Here is a 22,452-nt window from a genome sequence, read left to right as displayed (position 1 = left end):
TCATTATAATTAATTATTAATATAAAATATATATTAAAGTATACATATATTTTTAAAAATATATAATGATTAATTTTATCGGTTAATTTTAATATTTAAATAATATTTTTTTAAAGATACTTTGTATTATTGTTGGACTAGTCAGCGAGAAGAAAAAAAAGAAAAATTCCTTAGTATAATAACAAGAGAAAGTTTTGTGGTAGCAATATTTTAAAAAATTGGTCAGCATTTAATTATAAAAAAATAATTTATATTATTAAATTTAATTTTACACTATTAAAAATATTATTAATAATCAATTAATAATTACAAAATATAAAAATTGCTGCTCTAGTACTCTTCCTATTAGGTTACATAGAGGTAGAGATAGAGATGGGAAACAAAACCCCATGCAATCAATCCCTGCCTATAAATACATATTAAGAGCCTCATTCAAAAATCACAAGCAACCAACCAACTAAACAAACAAATAATCACTACACAGCAATAAGCTTTTAGCCATGACCTCAGTTCAGTGCCACAAAATATGCCAAGAAACCTGCTACCAGCAGAAGACCCAATCATCCATTGGGCAAAAGGTTTCTGAGATATCAAAGGCCACCACAATGGTGCCAGTTGCCACCCATGCCCAGCAACACTGCCATGGTAGCAGCAACCACCACATTGGAGCCACCCAAACCCATACCAATTCCCAATGCCATGGTGGCAGCCACCACAGTGGATGCTCCCATTCCCATACCCATACCCAAGGCTATGGTGCTGCTAACCACCATAACAATGGAGGAGGCTATGCTGGTAGCCTCCACAAAGGATGCATCCAATCCCACACCCATACCCAAGCCTGTGGCGGTGCTAACCACCAAAACAATGGAGGAGGCTATGGTGGTAGCCTCCACAAAGGATGCACCCAATCCCACACCCATACCCAAGCCTGTGGTGGTGCTAACCACCACAACAATGGAGGAGGCTATGGTGGTAGCCTCCACAAAGGATGCACCCAATCCCACACCCATACCCAAGCTTGTGGCGGTGCTAACCACCACAACAATGGAGGAGGCTATGGTGGTAGCCTCCACAAAGGATGCACCCAATCCCATACCCATACCCAAGCCTGTGGCGGTGCTAACCACCACAACAATGGGGGAATCCAATCCCAATGCCATGGCAGCAACAAAACCAACATGACAGCCCACAGTGGAGGAGGGTATGTTGCGACCAACAAAACCACTGAAACTGATTACTACCACAGCCAAACAAAGACCACCGCGAATAGCGGCAGCGGGAGGTGCAGTAATGGAAGAAGCAAGAAGGAGCACAAGAGCAGGGGCATGTTCCAGAAGATCAAGGATGGGTTGTCCGGCCGCAACAGCGATTGCAGCAGCAGCGAGAGTGACAGCAGTGAGAGTGACAGCGACAACGAAAACAACTGCGGCAGGAGGAGCAGGAAGGCATGTTCTATATAACTAACTAACTAAATCTTTCTCCTGACATTACACATTTGCAATTCAATGTCCATTATTGGTTTAATTAATTTGAATTGTGTGTGTGTGTATGCAGAATTGCAATTAAGCAGTAAGCACCAGCTCTGGATTCTTCATCACAGCTCCTATGATGTCAAGTGTGTAGCCACTGGCCACTGCTCAGAATAAATAAAATATCCTAATTTAAAATAAATAAATAAATAAATAAAAGTGATGTACTTTGATTATGTATGGTGTGACTCCGAGATTGAGACCTAAATGCATTGTGTGCTTGCTCGATCTCCTTATTACTATCAATAAAACTGTTTGAATTTAACATCACGCTCTCTCGCATCTCATGCCTCTCGCATTTGCCTATAGTTTTATCACCAGAACAAACGAATCGTATAATGTATTTATCGATTTTCCATTACCTATATTTTTTCTTTCCTTTACCAAACACGCTCTTAGTTTATCACCCGTATCTTTGCCCAGTGAAGAGTTCACTCTCAAACCAATATGCACTGTTTCTCTTTAACTTAACCATTATTTAACGGAGGGATATTGATGCACCACCGAGTCATCATAACTAATGTAATTCTGTCAGATGGAATTAACCTTCAACTAGAAAACAAAACCTTTTTACAACATCTAAATGCTAAAAAAAATAAAAAATAAAAAAACTGTGAGAATTTATTTTATTTAATATTTATTAATTATTATAATAATTAATAAATACTAAATAAATAAATTTTAATTATTTTTTATTAATTTTTTTTTGTTATCAAGTATTTTCGTTTATATATCATATATTATTTATTGTCCTAAAATTCTGATTTGATCTCCCCACTTTAACACTCGGTCACTTGCAGTAAAATTGCATATCTTTGTTTAGTAAAAACAAAATTCGTTAAATCACGCAATCAATATTATAAAGGTAAATTGAACCATAGATTATTACATATCTGTATCTTTTAAATAACGATATATGCTTTCCCATCTGGTGTGTGTATACATTATTTTCCAAGTTATATATGTTCTTTGAGAAAGTCTAGGGAGCCAATGGCCTAAGCGTACAATGTGTACAATGAAGGTTTAGAAAGTATTAGAGATATCATTATTAGTGTTACGTTATCCTGTCAGGTTATGCTTTTGGGATGAGTGGTTTCAGAACATGGTATAAGAGTTCCAGATGCGGAAGGTTAAGAGTTTGAACCTCATGAGATGTTTATTATCCCTGGTATCCGGATGGTTATTCTGCATAGTATAAGTGATGTTCATTTAATTCATAAACCAAAGATTTAGCCCATTGTACATATTGTACACTTACGCCATTGGCTCCCTAGCACTACTCATGTTCTTTTTATCATTTAAAAATACAACAAAAATAATCAATAAATACTATATTTTCTATAAATAATAAAACAAATTTTTGTATTTAGTAAACAGTTTATTCATTTAGTCTAAATTGTAACAATATATAAATAAATATTTAAAAAGTATACAAAAAAATTCAAAAAAATAATTCTCTCTAAATTTTTCTTTTTATTTTTCAAAACAATTTAGTCGTTCATAATAAAAAAAAATTAAAAAAGAATTCACTTGATATAAAATGATTAAATTTTAAAAATAAAAAGATTTTATTTTTCTAAAAATACTTACAAAAAATTGTATTAAAATTTGTTCTCTAAAATTATTTTTTAGAATATATATTTGATATTTAATTTTTTTTGTCGCGTTTTAAAATTTTTCGAAAACTTATTTATCGTTAACATCTTTTAAATTTTTTTTTATCAGTAAATTTTTTAGTATCGTTTAATAATCTATTCCTTTTTAAAAAATTATTACTAATAAACTCGATTACTATGTGCACAACTAAAAGTGCGCTACTGCTTCTACATTCTCATGCATATTAAAGAACTACAGTTAAAAATAAAATAAAATAAGAACGAAAGAAAGAAAAGCAAAGAAAATAACCATAAAAAGAAAAAGAACCACGGATATAACATGAGATATGGTGTATGTTTAGATTAAAGTTTGCAAAAAGAGTTTGTAGATTAAAGTTTGCAAAAAAAGAGTTTGCACCAAATTAATTTTTTAAATTTGATTTTGATGAGAAGCTAAGTTAATGTTAACATGATTATTTATGTTTGACAATTTTTATAAGAAATTAGATTATAGTAAAATAAATGTTGTTTAGATTATATTATTTAAAATTATGTTTAGATAAAAATTACTAAAAAAAGACATGGATTTATATTATTCAAAACCACACTTTTTTTCAACACTCTTTTGACTATAATTTTTTTTTAAAAGAACTTAAATTTAATTGTTGACATTTAATATTTTTTGTCATAATTTTTCAATACTTTTTTTGGGTACTATTTTTTATTTAATTTGATCTTTTTAATTAGATCAATAATTTATATTATAAAAAATTAACAATGATAAACAAAGTACATTTTAATTCAAGAACCTACGATCAAAATTGTACCAAATCAAATAAAATAAAATAACAAAGAAAAATTCTATAAAAAAGAACATTATATATGAATAATGAGTACCAAAAATTTCTTAAAAAAGACAATAATATACAATATATAAGAATGAAGGATAAAATTGACAAAAAAAAATAAATTTTTTCAATTGTTTATTTAACGTAACTATTAAACACAAAAGTTATAATTTATTGTTTTAAGTATAGAATCACATTTATATCTTTAAAAAAAAAAAAGTCAAACAAAAAATTGAGATTTTCTAGACAATTATACATAAGTATTATAACACAAACACTAAACCAAACACACTCATGGAGTCCTTAAAAGTTAAAACAAGTCATTACTTAACCAATATCTTTACTAGGAGTCAAACAATTCTATTTTCATTTTCAATTTCAGTGAATTTTTTATTTGATTGTTATTTTGTATCAAGTGCATTTAGTTATTAAATGAATCAAATACGAGCTTAATTTCAATTCCATTATATATGCCTTCTTCTAACTAATAATAAATCATAATGTCAAGTTTATATATATATATAAAAGGGTTAATTTTTTTTCACATTAATAAAAATAATTATTTTTTTACGAATATATACTCAAATAAATCCCTAAAAAATTTTGCATCGAATATTTTTGTTTCAAAAAATTTTTTATTACATAAAGATCCTTAAACTTTATAAAAGTAAGTATATATAGATTCTTTCATCACACTTTTGAGAACCTATTTGTTCAAGTAAAAACAATGGATTTAACTAAAATAGAGATTTATTATCTATCCTATTTTTATAAAGTTTAAACACCTCAATGTAATAGGATTTTTTTGGAGATAAAAACATCCGACACAAAATTCTCCATAGACCTATTTAAATATATACTCTTTTTTTACACATCAACTATTACAACTCCATCTGATGAAAAAAAGTGCTTAAATTATTATAAAACTTATTTATATTATGATTTTCAATGAAAAATATTTTTATAATGAATATATCAAAATTATATATATTTAAAAAAATTATTGTGCCATTTTTAACTTATAAATTTGAATTATGAAAAAAGTTAAAGAGCTAATTTGAAGTTTATAATTTTTACAACCATGTTACTCACGTATCAAAAATCAGTTACTAAATTAATTATTTATATAAAATATATATTAAAAATAAATTAAACAATACATATATTTATACACAAATACATAATAGTTTAATGATTAATTTTTTGTATGTACATAAAATTTTTATAATTTAGAAAAAAAAAAAGACAGATAAATCACTGACTTTTTAACTCGAAGATACATAAGTTTCTAACAAATTGAAAATACAAAAATATTCTTTATCTTCTAAAGTGCAAAATATTTAAGTTCTTTTGTCCAAAATATATAAGGACAGATAAGTTCTTTAGAGAGACTTAAATATCTCACGTTTTACAATGTAAAAAATATTTTTATATTTTCAATTATTTGATGACTTATTTATCTTTTAAATAAAAGATGAGTACCCTATTTATCATTTTTTCTAATTTTTAATATGCATACCATTATCTAGGGAAGAAATTCCCCATTATGTATTTCGTTTTTAAGAGAGAAATGATGATTCCATGACTCATTATTCTTTTCCAAAATTTGATACGTTAAATAGAAAGATTTGAGAACAATTTCTAAGATACCATATACTTGACTTCGATAGCTAAAAAAAGTAGAGAAATCTTATTAGAAATTATATATGCTTATATGTGAGTTGATTCCCCAAAACAAAAATGTTATACGCACTTCATTTTATTTTATTTTTTCCTTAAATTCCTGCTCCATAAATTGAGTGGGAGTAGAACTTATTCAGCATGTTTCTGCGATGTGTGGTATTAATGCCACGAAATTAGGTTCTTTCACTTGATTTATTTTCCGATACGTTTCGAAACGAGTCAGAGAATAAGTTCCGTTCTTTTCCTTTCTGTTAATAACATGATAAGGCTACTTTTCTTCAAGCCATAATTCGAAATGGTTATTTTAATTTCATAAATCATCATTCTAGAGGGAAAGTGGAGCTCCACTCTGGTGCTAATAAAAGGCCCTTAATACAATACATATCATGCAACTCAAGGGAAAACAAAATTAGAAGTAAGCACGCACCATAAAATTTAGCTATTACAATGGCTTCTGCTCAGTGCCACAAACCTGCCACCACTATCGAGCCTTGCCCACCAAGAAGCCAGAAACCCACCACCACTGTCGCCAATGACATCTGCCAACCAAAAACCACCCAACACAGTTCCTTTGGCCAAAAGATATCTGATATGACAAGCAAGGCTTTCAAAGGGCACCATGGCCGCCATGGCAACAGCCAAAACCAAGTTCAATGCTACAGCCAAACCGAGATTGAGTCGCACGGTAACACTAACTCTAAGAAAGAGACTCATTACTATGGACAATCACAGACACAACATGACAAGAAGCATGGGGTGTCCAAAACCCAGATCACACTTACCGTGGTCCAAGCTCAGATCACTCAGACCGATGAGTATGAATACCCTCCTTATGGTACCACTACAACATGCTTTGGTACTCATCCCAGGAAGCATGCAGATCCCAACAATAACAGGAAGGACGTGAATTTGTTCCAGAGGATTAGAAATGGCATGTCCCGCCATAGCAATGAAGGAAACAACAGCAGTAGCAGCAGCAGTGACAGCGACAGTGACAACGAGAAGTGCCCAAAGCAAAAAACTAAGGCAAGTGCACTTAACAACGAAAAGTGCCCAAAGCCAAAAACCAAGGCAAGAGTATTTGACATCTTTAATTGCATGCATGTTGAGTTAAAACAAAGTTTAATTTGCTTCAAAGGATTAGTCTCTTTAACCTCTGTTTTTGGTTGCATCTGCAGAATTGATGCTAGGAGAAGCTGCGGACAGGACGCTAATAAACAAAGCTTATGTGACAAGCGTAGAGAAGAAAACATGTTTACAAATAAACAGTGTCTTTGTGATTTAATATAATTCTTGTACCTAATATAGCTGGGGAAATAAATGCCAATATAACAATTGGTTGTTTGTGGCTTTGTGCCTTTTGTGGAATAATAGATGTTAAAAGTCTGCCATTGTGAGCGGTCTGTTCTACCATATGATCTTATAGTACCTATACCTAATCTAGTCAATACGGATATAAAAAACCGCATTTGGTTAAAAACTAGAACTTTCCTTATCAAGTATGTCTGTCAATTAAAGTGTCTATTCTGCTAACAAGCCAAATTACAGAGGATATAATTACAGCTTAACTGACAAGATTCACAAGAAGGCTTAGATTAAAACCAAGCAAGATACAATACACATTACATACCAGACAATATACACGCACATTCATTGTCCATCAAGAGACTTGGAAATGAAAGCTGCAATGGCTTTCAAGGCGTGATCTTCAGCTTCTTCTTGGGTGGAACCATTTGCTTGCAGATGCTTCTTACCAATCTTGAAGGAGTGGTCACCACCATCAATGACATGCAGCTCATTGGGGGTTTTCATTTTCTTCCTAGTGGCTTCTAACTTCTCAAGTGGACAGAGAGTATCCTTGCTGCCCTGTGCAACACATAACGCAAAATAGACACTAAGATAATATATATAACAATGTCCAAGCACGCAGTATGAGAATACCATTCTGATAGAAACTGAATAAAAATAACAACTACGTGGAAGATTACCTGTACAAACATTGTTGGAACTGTTAGCTGTAACAGTGTTTCATCTCTAATTGCACCATTGATTCCCTGAAAGTTTTGTAACTAAATTAATAGAGTCCTTGTTATATTCAATTATTCAAACTCTGTTCCTCTAGTATGAGCGAGATCTCTGTTTCAGCGGGAATAACACACACACACACACACACACAATAACCATAATAGCTCAAGCATTGCAGTATCACAAATCACAAAGCAGAAATGATGCAGCAAGCCAAGAATAAATGGAAATGGAAATAGGGAAGGAAATAGTAGCATTATTAAAATTAAAAAAATTGATGCTTTTCAGGGAGTCATGTTAAATGCTCATAGGAGGACAGCTTCATCAGTTATTTCGGCAAATTGGATAGCTAGTTTATGAATTATATGAGATGAAATGTAATTATACGAAAGAAAATAAAACCTTCAACGGGTAGCCAAGGCATACAACAGCAGAAACATTAATATCTTCCAAGCTAGCCACCATGCATCCCACTCTGCAACACAAAACACATACATAACTTTGCTTATAATAATGCTAATAGAAGTTCCAGATCCCAAATAAGAGAAAGAAAAACAAGATACCTTGAACCCATTGATTTGCCTGCAAGTATGATGGGATGACCAGGGTACTTAGCAGCAGTTTGCTTGACAATTTCAGAGTGAGAGTCCACCAATTTTTCTGCCTTTGGAGGAGCCTTCTTCTTTCCAGTGATATCTGGCAGCACATGGGAAAAAAACAGATTAGCATAGTGTAGATCTAGCAATTTCAATGCAGAATGAAAAGAAGGAAACTAACAGGGATAATCAAAAGTGACAACATCAGCAGCTTGGAGTGCCTCCTTCAGCATTCTCTTCCATCTATTGCATAGAGATCAAAGATAAGAGAGTTTTCAGAAGATCTAAGTAATAACAAATTTTGATAAAGTGATTAAAGTAGAAACCTTTTCATCCAATCAGAAGAGGAAGGAGCACCGGCCCCATGAGCCAACACAACCACAGGAGCAGCTGCTGAGGCTGAGGGTTCAACGTCGCCGTGGTCTTTGCTCTCACGCCGTCGCTTTGCAGCTGGTAGACAATCCATGCCGCTTGCCTTACCGATAATACCAAAACAAAGACCCAAAATCAAAAGCCCCAATTAGGTTTGGTGTTTTATGTTCTAAACCTAAACTAGTTATTACTGATTTAGTGATTACTGATTGGTGATTATACTTGCCCGCGCTACCCATTTTCGCGCCAAAAGTATCATCGCCTGCCTCTAACATAAGTTACATAACGCTGCCCCAATTCGGTTTATGTTGAAAAACCGCCACTCAAAAACTGCCAGAAAACCACTGAACCGGCAGGAAAACAGGGACGCGGCCGGTTTTCAAAAAAGGATCAGACCAAGGTTTTAAAAATCAGATCGGACCGGCCGATTCAACTGAGTTAACAGGAACCGGTCATCTGGCCAATCCGGTTGACCTCCAAAACTGCCTTGCAAAAAATCGGTGAAAAAATCAGTTGAACTAGTGGTTAACCGGTCGGCCGGTTTTTTAAAAGTACCGGTTTCTAACCCTGGATCCTAAACAGCGTCATTTTGAGACGCGAAAAAAAAAAAAGAAACCCGCATTCGCTGACCGCATGACCCGGTAACCCAACCCAACCCCTTATGCAAACTGGAGACCTCAGTCCCGTCACTCACTAGCCACCACACATTCAACCCTAATTTCTCTTCCAAGTTCCAATCTTCATCCAACAACGAAGGCCATTGACGAACGAATTTTTGCTAGTAAAGAAATTCACAATTAATATTTCGTTGTAAGTATAGTTTCTAAACCAACTAAAATCCTTTCGTACAAAAACTTGGTTGTCACAAGTAACAAAACCCAATAAAATTTATAACCGAAGTATTTAAACCTCGGGTCGTCTTCTCAAGGAATTGCAGGGAGGTGTAATTTATTATTGGTTATGGAAAAAGGTATATTTTTGGATTTTTTTTGAAATAGGGAACAAATAATTTAAATAGCAAGAAAAATAAATTAATAATTATAAAGAAAACTCTTGGAAAGGTATAAGAACTGGAAATTCTATCCTAGTTATCCTTATCAGGTGTGATGAGAATTGTTGTTGCTCCCACCCTTACTAAATAAAGGAAAGTCAAGTGGACCAATCAATTTGATCCTCAAGTCCTAGTCAACTCCTGTGGAAATACTAGCTTTAGAGCAATCCAAATCAATCAGTAGTTTCCAATTCTCAATCAACCGCTGAGTTTGAAAACTCAAGTGTTACCAATTACTTAACCAAAACCAAAAGGAGAAAAATCTAAATTAAATTAAAAGCATCATAAATAGAATAAAACAATCATAAATCTGAAATACCTCGAATTATATTAAATAGAATATTCAAATCTAACATGGCAAAATTCATAAGCCAATTTGGCAACATAAGTAATTAACAAGTAAAAGCATTAGAGTAACTAAAAGTAGAAGAGAACATAAAATTAAAGTTGGGAACATTGAACCTGATATGAAGAAATAACCATAAATTAAGAGAAATCCTAATTCTAAAATCTAAGAAAGAGGAGAGAGCCTCTCTCTCTCTCTCTAAAACTACATCTAAAAACCTGAAATTCTCTGTTCTGAATGTTGTATGAATTGTTGAATGGATTCTCCCACTTTATAGCCTCTAATCTCTGTTTTCTGGGCCGAAAACTGGGTCAAAAATAGCTCAGAAATCTCTCCTAGCAATTTTTGGTACGTACAGGTCGCTGCAAAGTCACGCGGGAGCGTCGTCCACGCGTTAGTGTGGATTGGGTTTTTTCCAGGTCACGCGTCCGCGTGATCCACGCGTGCGCATCGGCTGGCTTCGGGGCAGCTATGGCAAATTATATATCGTTGCGAAGCCCCGTATGTTAGCTTTCCAACGCAACTAGAACCACGTCATTTGGACCTCTATAGCTCATGTTATAATCGATTTAGTACTAAGAGGTCAGGCTGGACAGCTTTAGCAATTCCTTCAGTTTCTTGTATTCCTTCCACTTTTGCATGCTTCATTTCCATCCCCTAAGCCATTCCTGACCTATAATCTCTGAAAACACTTAACACACATATCACGGCATCGAATGGTAATAATAGAGGATTAAACATAGCAAATTTAAGACCAAAGAAACATGTTTCCAATCATAGCACAAAATCATGAAGGAAAATGTAAAACCATGCATTTTGTATGGATAAGTGTATGAAAGATTGATAAAATCCACTCAATTGAGCACAAGATAAACCGTAAAATAGTGGTTTATCAACCTCCCCACCCTTAAACATTAGCATGTCCTCATGCTAAGTTCAAGAGAGGCTATAAGAGAGTGAAGAGGAATGGTAGAATGTATGAAATGCAACCTATCTATATGAATGCAACTACATGCAAAATGTTTTTACCTACTTGGTTTAAAAGTAAACAAATCTTTTAAGAACAAATATGAACTGGATTTCACTAATTCAAATTACAAAATAAAGTACAAGTAAACTTGCAGAAGAAAATAGCTTATGAAAGCCGAGAACAAAGAATCGAGCATCGAACCCTCACCGGAAGTGTATACACTCTAATCACTCAAGTATTTAAGGTTCGATTCTCTCAATTTTCTACTAACCTTGCTTTCTAAGGCTTGTTCTTCGTCTAACAATCAACAAAAATTTAATGCACAGATACACATAGCAAGAGGTCTTTTAAGGGTTGTAATGGGGTTAGAGTCAAGGTAGGATTGTATTTGGCCAAGTGGACTAAAATCTGAATCCTTAATTAACTTAAACTTTCCACCTAACTTTAGACAATCCATGTAATCATAATACCACATATAACTATCTATTAACCATGTTTTCCACATATTCATGCATCCTAATTTCAAGTACAGTACATATGCATTGCTTTCACTATTTACTTTGGGGCATTTTGTCCCCTTTTTGTTATTTGCTCTTTTTATTTTCTTTTTCTCTTTTTTTTTTCAAATTATTATTTTTTTATTATTTTATTTTATTTTATTTTTTTCTAATTTTTTCAATGCATATGATTAAATTATTGAATGCATGAATATGTTCTCAACATTCTTTCACATTTTCAGAAAATTCTAACATACTCAATTCTCAAACCAAATGTTTCCAAACCCAATTTTCCCACACTTAAATCATGAGCACTCTCACTAATCTAAGCTAACCAAGGATTCAAATTAAGGACATTATTGTTTTTCGCTTAGAGTTAATGATGTGCTAAAGTAAAGAACAAAGGGGTATAATAGGCTCAAATTGGTTTGCAAAGGATAATGAAAGGTTAAGGCCATATGGGTATGTAAGCTTAGTGAAACAAGGGCCTCAATCATGTAAGTGCATGCATACATCAGACCATGGAAATATAGAATTAAGCAAGACAAAGATCACAATTTTAGAGAGAAAAACACACACCAAAAATAAAACATTGGTTGATAAAATGCAACCAATCAATTAAGCTCAAAATCTCACAGGTTTTGTGTGTTCGAGCTCAAAACCATGTTCCAGTAAAATATTTATTCAAACAAGTTCAATAAAAATTTAATTCAAATTAGTGAAATGTTATAAAAAGTTTCTTGAAGAAGAAAATATCACTTTAACCAAGTGGTGGTAAAATATGCACAAAATCAAACAAATATGCAATCAAACATGCAAATGCAACAACTAACAAGGAAAATAAACCATTGGTGTTGAGATAGAAGAGTAAGTAACCCATGGAGATCAGTATCGACCTCCCCACACTTATAGATTGCACCGTCTTCGGTGCATGCTGAGATGTACAAGTGGACGGGTTGCTCCAACTGACGCTTGTAGATGGAGGCGCCTTAGTTGGAGGTCTCTTGGTTTCTCTCCTTGCTGGTGTTTTTGGAGCAGTTTTCTCTTTACCCTTCTTGGTGACCATCCTAAAAAGGGAAAAAGTAAGTAACTTTAAAACTTAAGGGTTAGAGCAAGGAAGGAGATGGTATAAGTGATAATCAATGTACGGTAAAGAGGGATGTCGTTAACACATGGTCATTACTACATGTGAAAAGTTCATCAATGGAAATATAGCAAGTGCATGTGATGGCAAGTAGATGCAAGATGTTTATTGGCATGCCGACAAAGGCATGAGTAGCATAGATCAAGCATTAAATGTCCAAGTTTGATTATCAATTCTTTCAAACTAACAATCTGTTTGTATTGACAATTATATTTAATCAATAAAATATAAAAGGGATTTTGTGAAAAAACAGGCATTAGAGTAGGAGAATGATATAAAAGTAATGCATGATGCCATACGGGCTTTTTCACAAACACTTAGCATGCATGATAAATATGTTATTGAAAGTATTATTTTGAACATGCAAGCAACCCTTTAAGAAGTAATATTAATTGTCAAACAATTCCACAATATATTCACAAGTAATTATAGAAGAAAATAATCACCCAAATAAATTTCTATCACCAATTAAAGGAATAAAAAGAAAAGAAAAGAAAGAAAAGCAAAATATAGATAATGAAAGTAAAAAGAGAAAGAAAACATAAATAAAAATAATAAAGGAAAAGTAAAAAGTAAAGAAAGAATGAAAATAACCTTAATAATGGATGTGAAAAATAAGGGAGGAGAAAGTAAAAAGTGAGAAAGAATAAAGAGGGAAGAAGGTAGAAGAGAGAAATAAGAAGGAAAAAGAAAAGAATTGGATTTGGGGGAAAGATAAGATAAGATATTTGGCTGATCTGGATAAGCTATGTGTTGCATGTGACGCGGACGCGTGGAGCACGCGAACGCGTGATGTGTGATAAGTTCAGGTGACTCGGACGCGTGGGTCACGCAATCGCGTGACCTGATTTGTGCTATTGGCGCGAGTGCAGCCTCGCGTACGCACAACTCTCTGTTTTATACGCATTTTGCCAAAAATCTGGGTGACGCGTTCGCGTGGGTGACGCGGTCGCGTGAATGGCCATATTTTGAAAAACGAAACGGACGCGTGATAGGGCTTGTGCTTCTAGCACCATTCCAGCCCAGCTTCATCATATCTCTCTGTCATACACCTCTTTACGTCGATTTTGCAGGGCCATGCGTTTGCGTGTGTGACGCGGTCGCGTGGGAGGCTCTTTTTCAGAATGATGCAGTCGCGTGGGTGATGCGGTCGCATAGGCATGCTTGTGCCTAAGGCACGCCTCCAGCTACGCTCTCGCGTGACTCTCTACTTCCTTTCTTCTCGTGTCCAAGGCACATATGACGCGGACGCGCCAGCGACGCTTATGCATTGCGTGCATTTTTTTTAATGCAGAATGCAGATGACTATGCAGAAATTATGAATGAACACTAGTAAAAATAAAATAAAATAAGATTAAGAATAAAAAGGAATGATTATACCATGGTGGGTTATCTCCCACCTAGCACTTTTAGTTAAAGTCCTTAAGTTGGACATTTGATGAGCTCCCTGTTATGGTGGCTTGTGCTTGAACTCATCCAGGAATCCCCACCAATGTTTGTAATTTCAATGGCCTCTGGAATCCCACACTAGTTGCATAAATCCTTCAAGCAAGTTAAAGCAAGTGACAAGGCCCCATAAGTGTTGATTGTTGGAATGAATTCCGAGGTCCCAAACCTTGCTTTTGCACCCGTCTTCAAGTGGATCATGATGATTCCATCCGGGTGGTTCAGCCTTAGAATTCTCATTTAGGCACCCAAACATCCTCCTAGACCCAATTAATTGAGAATTATGCCAACCCTTGCAATCAGGCCTTGAGCTTCCAACCATAACGAACCTAGGATAGTGTTGCCAACCACTACCCATCTCCCTTTTACTCTTAATGCCACAAAGATCTCTAAGTTGACCATCTGTCTCAAGTAAACCATATTCAAGTGGAAAAGTAAAGGTCAAAGATAAGAATTTTACCCACTTGAATGTTGTATTGGATGGTAATGGCTTTGGGAGAGGTGTTTCTAATGATCTTGCAAGCTCCACTCCCTTGTACTCTTCTTTGAATTCTTCCACCTCCTTGTAAGCCTCTTCAATTTCAACCTCTTCCTCTTGGTAGCTTTCTTCCAATTCAATCTCCTCTTCATTGCTTTCCAAGGGCATGTGAGGTTGTGCTTCTTCTTCTTTAATCTCCATGTCAAGTCCAATGGAAGAGGGTTCTATTGTAGATAAGGGTTCATCAATGATTGAGTCCATCTCTTGATCATCCCCTTCAAAGTCTTCAACCATGATATGCCTTGGAGGTTGTACACCCTCTTCAACATCAAATTCAAGCTTCTTGGAGGGAGGTTCTATGACTGGAGGCTCCCATGGAGGTTCTGCATATCCTAAGTCTTCAACCACGTCTTCCTCTTCAATAATTACTGCTTTGTCCAGTTGTTTTAGTATAAAATCGTACTCATCCTTGATGATTTTCTTTCCATGACAACTCCTTTCAACTACTCCTTCATCTTCAAGTACAAAATCCAGCTCCTCCTTGTTGTCTTCCTTCACTAATTCTTCATCCACTCCTTCGACTTCAAGGGTCTCTACTACCTCCACCTGTAGGGCCTCCTCTAGCTTTTTATGAAGTATGAATTCGCGAAGACGATCCCTTTTCTCTTGTTCCTTGTCAATAGCATAGCAGGGATCATCTTGCTCTTGGATTGATGGATGTGGGTGCTCTTCCATGGAGGGTGGTGATGGGATGGAAAGATTATTATGTGGTTGAAAAGGAAGTGCACTAAAGCTTGAGGGTTGAATATTAGAGGTAGAGGGTTGGTTCATGCGGGGTATAAGATTTTGGAGTGTAGACATGAGACTAGTGATAGAGGCAAGTGTGGTATGAAGCTCTGTTTGCCCTTGGTGAATAACATCAATGGTGTTGTCATCCAGTAGAGGTTGGGGTGGATATGGGTTAGGGTCATATGGAAGTGAATGGTGTAAAAGGGGCTTGTGAGTATGGTGGTTCAAAGGTGTGTTGGGGAGGTGGTTCATAAGCATATGATGGGGCTTGTTGGTAACTACAAGGGGGTCCACCATATCTATCATCTTGGTATGCACCTCGGAATGGCTCCTGACCATAGTAATTTGGTGGAGGTGGTTTGTCACGAAAGGGTCCACCATAACTATTGTCATGGCATGCATTGTAGGATGGTCGTTGTCCATGGTATCTTGGAAGGTGTTGTTGCCGAAAGGGTTGATCAGATCCTCGTGGCTCCTTCCATCTTTGATTATTTTGACCTTGATGCATGTTCCTGTTATAGCTTCCATTCCTTTCAACAACATTAGAACCAAACTCAAAGCGACGGGGGTGAGAACTCATAGTAACTAATAAAAATTAAAAACAAAAATAAAAACAAATAAACAAGCAAAAGAAAACATTTACAATAACCAATAATAAGGCACACGTTTGCAATTCCCCGGCAATAGCGCCATTTTGACGAACGAATTTTTTCTAGTACAGAAATTCACAATTAATATCTCATTGTAAGTATAGTTTCTAAACCAACTAAAATCCTTTCGTACAAAAACTTGGTTGTCACAAGCAACAAAACCCAATAAAATTTATAACCGAAGTATTTAAACCTTGGATCGTCTTCTCAAGGAATTGCAGGGAGGTATGATTTATTATTGGTTATGGAAAAAGGTATGTTTTTGGGGTTTTTTTTTTGAAATAGGAAACAAATAATTTAAATAGCAATAAAAATAAATTAATAATTATAAAGAAAACTCTTGGCAAGGTATAAGAACCGGAAATTCCATCCTAGTTATCCTTATCAGGTGTGATGAGAATTGTTGTTGCTCCCACTTAGTTAACCCTTACTAAATAAAGGAAAGTCAAGTGGATCAATCAATTTGATCCTCAAGTCCTAGTCAACTCCTGTGGAAAGACTAGCTTTAGAGCGATCCAAATCAATCAGCAGTTTCCAATTCTCAATCAACCGTTGAGTTTGATAACTCAAGTGTTACCAATTACTTAACCAAAACCAAAAGGAGAAAAATCTAAATTAAATTAAAAGTATCATAAATAGAATAAAACAATCATAAATCTGAAATACCTCGAATTATATTAAATAGAATATTCAAATTTAACATGGAAAAATTCATAAGCCAATTTGGCAACATAAGTAATTAACAAGTAAAAGTATTAGAGTAACTAAAAGTAGAAGAGAACATAAAATTAAAGTTGGAAACATTGAACCTGATATGAAGAAATAACCATAAATTAAGAGAAATCCTAATTCTAAAACCTAAGAAAGAGGAGAGAGCCTCTCTCTCTCTCTCTCTCTCTCTAAAACTACATCTAAAAACCTAAAATTCTCTGTTCTGAATATTGTATGAATTGTTGAATGGATTCCCCCACTTTATAGCCTCTAATCTGTGTTTTCTGGGCTAAAAACTAAGTCAAAAACAGCCCAGAAATCTCTCTTAGCGATTTCTGGTACGCACAGGTCGCTGCAAAGTCACGTGGGAGCGTCGTCAACGCGTTAGTGTGGATTAGGTTTTTTCTAGGTCACGCGTCCGCATGTGCGTCGCCTGGCTTCAGGGAAGCTATGGCAAATTATATATCATTGTGAAGCCCCAGATGTTATCTTTCCAACGCAACTGGAACAGCGTCATTTGGACCTGTGTAGCTCAAGTTATAGTCGATTTAGTACCAAGAGGTCAAGTTGGACAACTTTAGCAATTCCTTCAGTTTCTTGTATTCCTTCCACTTTTGCATGCTTTCTTTCCATCCTCTAAGCCATTCCTGCCCTATAATCTCTGAAAACACTTAACACATATATCATGGCATCGAATGGTAATAAGAGAGGATTAAACATAGCAAATTTAAGACCAAAGAAACATGTTTCCAATTATAGCACAAAATCAGGAAGGAAAATGTAAAACCATGCATTTTGTATGGATAAGTGTATGAAAGATTGATAAAATTCACTCAATTGAGCATAAGATAAATCATAAAATAGTGATTTATTAGCCATTATCCCTCCTAGTCTACCACAATCGACGCTGTCACCGGTCAGAAGGACCTTCAACGGGCGGAAGGAAGTCACCGTCGCGGATTGAAGCTACTGCTACGGCATCGTCGTCTAAAGTCTGAAGCTAGTCTGGTGGTCTGGTCGGCGGAAGCTGCTCTGTCAATGTCGTCAGAAGCTGCTATGTTCTGCTACCGTAACCTAGACGCCTTCTCTGTTCTCTGCCGCGGTGAGTTGTGCTGGTTTTTCAACCATTTTTTTATTTTGTTGATGAATTATATGAATTGATGCAGAGTTCTTTATTTGGTTAATTATATGGATTGATGCAGAGTTCTGCTTCTGTATGTAATAGCTGCTGTATGTAATTCAATTTTGGATTATTTGGTTAAACATATGTAATGGTTGTTGGAATTTAAATTTTGCTGGAATTTTGGATTTTGAATTTTGCTAGAATTGTTGTAATTGTTGTTGTATGTATTATGTAATTCTCTGAATTTTGCTATATGTAATTCACTAATTTCAGTAGTTTATAATGGCTGGCCTGCTGTATGTAAATTCAATTTTGATTCCTGAATTTTGCTGAACTGACTAATTGTTGTAATGGCTGCGGTAATGTTGTTTCTTTTGGTGGTAGAACATTTTGTGTTTGTCATTTATGTGCGTTTTGATTTCTTTTTAGTTATAAACTTTGATATTTGAAGTTGTTTATGAACTTTTAGTGATAAATTATGGATAAGTTATGTGAAATTGTCAAATTTTAAATTTTATTAGTTTAGAAATTATTGAATTTAAATATTTAAAATTATATGTTGATTTTTTTTATAATTTTACTCTATATTTAATTAAATTAGTTCAACTACGGTTCGACTCCAGTTGAACCATTGAACCAGTGACTCGACCGTTTTAATGACCTATCCGGTTCTTGCAACCTTGGATCAGACATGCACACGGCCCCGTTCTCCCTTTCTTTCTCCCACTGCCCATTTCTCCCTTTCTTCTTCCATTCAGAAATCAGAAACAAATTGAGCCAAAAATCCCCTAGCCATCACCACCGCCGCAAGCAGTGGCACATCGTCGACGTCCGTCGCACTCAAAGCCTCCATCCGTTCGTCCGTCCGTCCGTCCATCCACCCCCAATCCATTCTGCTAACATCATCACAGAGCACTAGTTGCGGAACTCTACCATCGCTGTGTCGGGAGGATTACCTTGAACTTCCACCGTCTTGTTGCCGTCTGTCCCCCTCTGTGATCAAAGATCAGTGACTCAAAGTTCACCTGTTCTTCATTTTTTTAATCTTTTTTATTGCCTGTGAACTTGTTCGCCGTGATTTTCATCGTTGGCTCCGCTACATCCACAGGGTGGGTGAAACTCTCCCAAACTGTTTTTCTAGTGTTGCCATCCTTAAGAACAAGGTTACTATTATCTTGAAGCTAAGCACTTGAGATATTGGTGACATATTTAGTTGAGAATGTGGTTTTTTGACCAAACGATATAGTTTCTTCCATCCATTACTACGGGTTGCCATCCTTGTGAATCATGATAATCCCTGAAGAATCTTTCACGGCTTGATCTCCATTTACTATCCATATGATGTTAGAGTCAGAGACGTACCATATTGTGGCATAGCGATTGGTTGAGTTTGGAGGGATAAAGAATCCGAGCTAAAGTTAGTGTTGTTTGAGGTAATTGTGTGATTGTCTTTAATGGATGCGTTTAATGTGATTGTTTCATTCACAGAGCCCAAACACAAATGGATGCTAACAAATATGAACAAAGTAGTAATGAACAAAAAGGAATTGGTATCAGTTTGATGACTTAGAAAACCCATAAAGAATTTTAATGTAGTAGAGTTATGTGTGATTGAGGTGGTAATAATAGTATTAGTTTGAATCTATTGGCTTTATTCCATGTTCCGTACAAATTTATTGGTGTTGAATTGTGGATATATCTACCATCATATTTCATTTATACATTGATTTAAGCAGTGGCGGGTGAATCTATGGGGTTTCATTATGTCATTATGTTTCTCTGCTGTGCTACTATTTTGTGTTGTGATTTTATTATTTTAATTTACTGATTATTGATTATTGATTAAATGTTTGTGACATATAACCTCTGCCTTATAAGTGCTTTACCTTTTGTGTTTGTGCACTACATTAGCAGAGAAACTATATGATTTTGTTAGCTACCCTTCTCAGGACTAGCATATTATTTCATATTTGAATTTATCATTGTAATTTAGTGAATCAAAACTGGAAGATTAGCATTGTTCTTAGAATCGTTGTTATTCTACTATTTTAGTTGCTTTGTACCAAAACTTTGTATTCTCATATGCATGATTCTTGTTTCTCATGGTAACTACTTTTACATACTCAGGAAGCATGATCATGATCGTGGCAAGATTGGTTTTAGGTTTAGCTTCTGAACTCCTTCATAAGGCCTGAGATTCCTGTTCCTTCAATGTAATCTTCACTTCACATGAACAATTTGTATTTTAATTTTCCCCTTTATCCATACAATGTCAGAAGAGGGCACTGCTCTGTGATGCTTTGAAAACATTTTTGAAGGATTGGTTTTACAGTTATAGTATCTCCTTTAGGGTTTATAATATAAGCCAAGCTCATTGCACGGGAAATGTGTATCAAGATTGGCATATTTTGTTCTTGGACTTGATTGTCATTTCAGAATTTACAAACTTTAGAAGTGCATATTTTTTTTATGAATTTACACTATTCAATTTATGAATTTTCACCATCATCTGAAAACAAATTTGATTAGATGCTTGGAAAACATTTAATACTATCAATGTATTAATTATTAAACAAACATGTTCTATAATTTTATGTTATAGCAATAAACATGTTTTATAATTTTTATTGTGTTGTTGATTTGTTGATTATTTTTTATTGTGTTGATGAGAGCTTTCTATAATTTATTTATTATTTTATTCTAAAATGGTGTTTTTGGTTGAATCACGATTAAACCAATTGGACCAATAAACCAGTGAATCGGTGATTAAAACGATTCGATGATCGGTCTGATTTTCAAAACCTTGCATGAGACATGTTAGTCATCACGTTAGCTTAAGCTAAAATGGGAATACTACTGTACAGATCTAAATTGGTACAGAAATATAGATTTTTTTGTGCTTTTTTACTTTATTAACACGTAGACTGTGGTATCTTGAAAGTAGCTGTGCATCAAGGATGGGTAATAGCTTGGTCAGGACTTGTCTGAAGGATGGATAATGGCTTGGTTCCTTAGGTGATGGCTCATAGACATCTATCTAATATAACGCCACTCACATGATTGAGTTCGGTGAACAATATATTATTTTTTCTTGTTTCAATGGACTTTTTAACTGAAGCAAATCCAGTTCTACATTAGTCAGATTAGTAAACAAATAAAAAAAAAGTGAGTAAATTACTAAAAGAATGAATTAAAAAGATAATATATATATATATATATATATATATATATATATATATATATATATATATATATATGAAGAAATTCGCCTTCCCCCAATATATTAATTATAACCTCTCCCATAAAAAAAATTTAAGATACCAATTCCATTTGAAATTGCATCATTACTTGTCTATCAATATAATGATTTATTTTAGCTAATTTTTTTACGTTTGTAATTAAAAACTTCCATAAAAAACATTTAGATAACCACGATTAGATGACCAATCATATATGGCATTGATTATTTTTCTAGAATTTTTGTTTTATGAACATTTTTTCAAATAGATTCTTTAAGTTCAAATTTTGTAAAACCGAATAAACGGGCTTATAGATAAAAAATGCTATAAATATTCTGAAAAAAGATAGATTCACCGAAAAAGTTGCATTTGTTAAAAATTCAAACCAATCGAAAGAATTTGAAAAATTTTGATGCAATAGGTCTATAGAAGAGATTAACAATTTGGATAATATATCCAAATTTGTTCATTCTTGGCTAAAAGAGATTCCTATTACTCCAACCAACAAAGTAAATAATACTAATATAAATATAGAAAAAAGTATAGTATTGGTGGATTCATGAGGATAAAAAGGAGAAAGCTTGTAGGAATACATTTTGGATCTGTCAATTGTGTTATATGGGTGGAGTCCTACTCATCGAAACTTGGTGGAATTAAGCGAAGTTGTAGGTATTATTGCGGGCCAATCGATTGGAGAACCCGATACTCAAGTAACATTAAGAACTTTTCATATGGGTGGAGTATTCACAGGAGGTACTGCAGAACACGTGCGAGCTCCGTCTAATGGAAAAATAAGATTCAATCAAGATTTGGTTTTTTCCACACGTACACGTCACAGTCATCCTGCTTTTTTTATCCTATATAGACTTATATATAATTATTGAAAGTGATGACATTCTACATAATATTAGAATTCCACTGAAAAGGTTTTTATTAGTTCAAAATAATCAATATGTAGAATCAGAGCAAGTGATTTCCAAGATTCGCGCAGGAACGTACACTTTAAATTTGAAGGAAAAAGTTCAAAAATATATTTATTCTAAATATTGTGAAAAAACGATTACAATAATTAGCCTGGGACAATTTATATGTGAAAATGTATGTCTATCTCAAACAAAAAAAGGATTAGAATTAAAATTAAAATGAGGACAAGTTTTAATTGTTAAAATGGATTCCATATTAATAAGATCGGATAATACCTATTTGGCGACTCCAGGAGCAACACTTCATGGACATTTTGGAGAAATCTTTTTTGAATGAGATATATTAGTAACATTTATATATGAAAAATCGAGATCAGGTGATTTACTTGTTACTGGATAACTAACTAATTCAACTTTTTCTTAAAAAAAAAAAA

The 22,452-nt window shown here is 34.3% G+C and overlaps 3 protein-coding genes across 4 annotated transcripts; 2 read left to right on the top strand and 1 right to left on the bottom strand.

The window, feature by feature from the left end:
- Nucleotides 1-379: 379 nt before the first annotated feature.
- On the top strand, nucleotides 380-1,802 carry LOC112732448 (uncharacterized). Its single transcript, XM_025781169.3, has 2 exons — nucleotides 380-1,448; nucleotides 1,558-1,802. The coding sequence occupies exons 1-2, from the start codon at nucleotides 501-503 to the stop codon at nucleotides 1,567-1,569; spliced, it is 960 nt and encodes a 319-aa protein (XP_025636954.1). The 5' UTR covers nucleotides 380-500; the 3' UTR covers nucleotides 1,570-1,802.
- A 3,994-nt stretch (nucleotides 1,803-5,796) lies between these two features.
- LOC112732447 (uncharacterized) lies at nucleotides 5,797-7,071 on the top strand. 2 transcript variants are annotated; one of them, XM_025781167.3, is made up of 2 exons: nucleotides 5,797-6,729; nucleotides 6,837-7,071. In XM_025781167.3, exons 1-2 carry the CDS (start codon nucleotides 6,106-6,108, stop codon nucleotides 6,840-6,842), a joined length of 630 nt encoding a protein of 209 aa, XP_025636952.1. In that variant the 5' UTR covers nucleotides 5,797-6,105; the 3' UTR covers nucleotides 6,843-7,071. The 2 variants fall into 2 exon arrangements, with proteins under 2 accessions (XP_025636952.1, XP_025636953.1); XM_025781168.3 differs by having other exon boundaries at nucleotides 5,937-6,684.
- Nucleotides 7,072-7,126: 55 nt separating this feature from the next.
- LOC112732446 (uncharacterized) lies at nucleotides 7,127-8,946 on the bottom strand. The gene is made up of 6 exons (XM_025781166.3): nucleotides 8,606-8,946; nucleotides 8,461-8,522; nucleotides 8,247-8,379; nucleotides 8,086-8,158; nucleotides 7,647-7,712; nucleotides 7,127-7,524 (listed from the first exon to the last, which is right to left on the bottom strand). Exons 1-6 carry the CDS (start codon nucleotides 8,743-8,745, stop codon nucleotides 7,309-7,311), a joined length of 690 nt encoding a protein of 229 aa, XP_025636951.1. The 5' UTR covers nucleotides 8,746-8,946; the 3' UTR covers nucleotides 7,127-7,308.
- Between the last annotated feature and the right edge of the window lie 13,506 nt (nucleotides 8,947-22,452).

Source organism: Arachis hypogaea, chromosome 13, assembly GCF_003086295.3.
Source record: "Arachis hypogaea cultivar Tifrunner chromosome 13, arahy.Tifrunner.gnm2.J5K5, whole genome shotgun sequence".
In the NCBI taxonomy this organism is placed as follows: Eukaryota; Viridiplantae; Streptophyta; class Magnoliopsida; order Fabales; family Fabaceae; genus Arachis; species Arachis hypogaea.
This window is presented reverse-complemented; position numbering and strand designations above follow the sequence as displayed.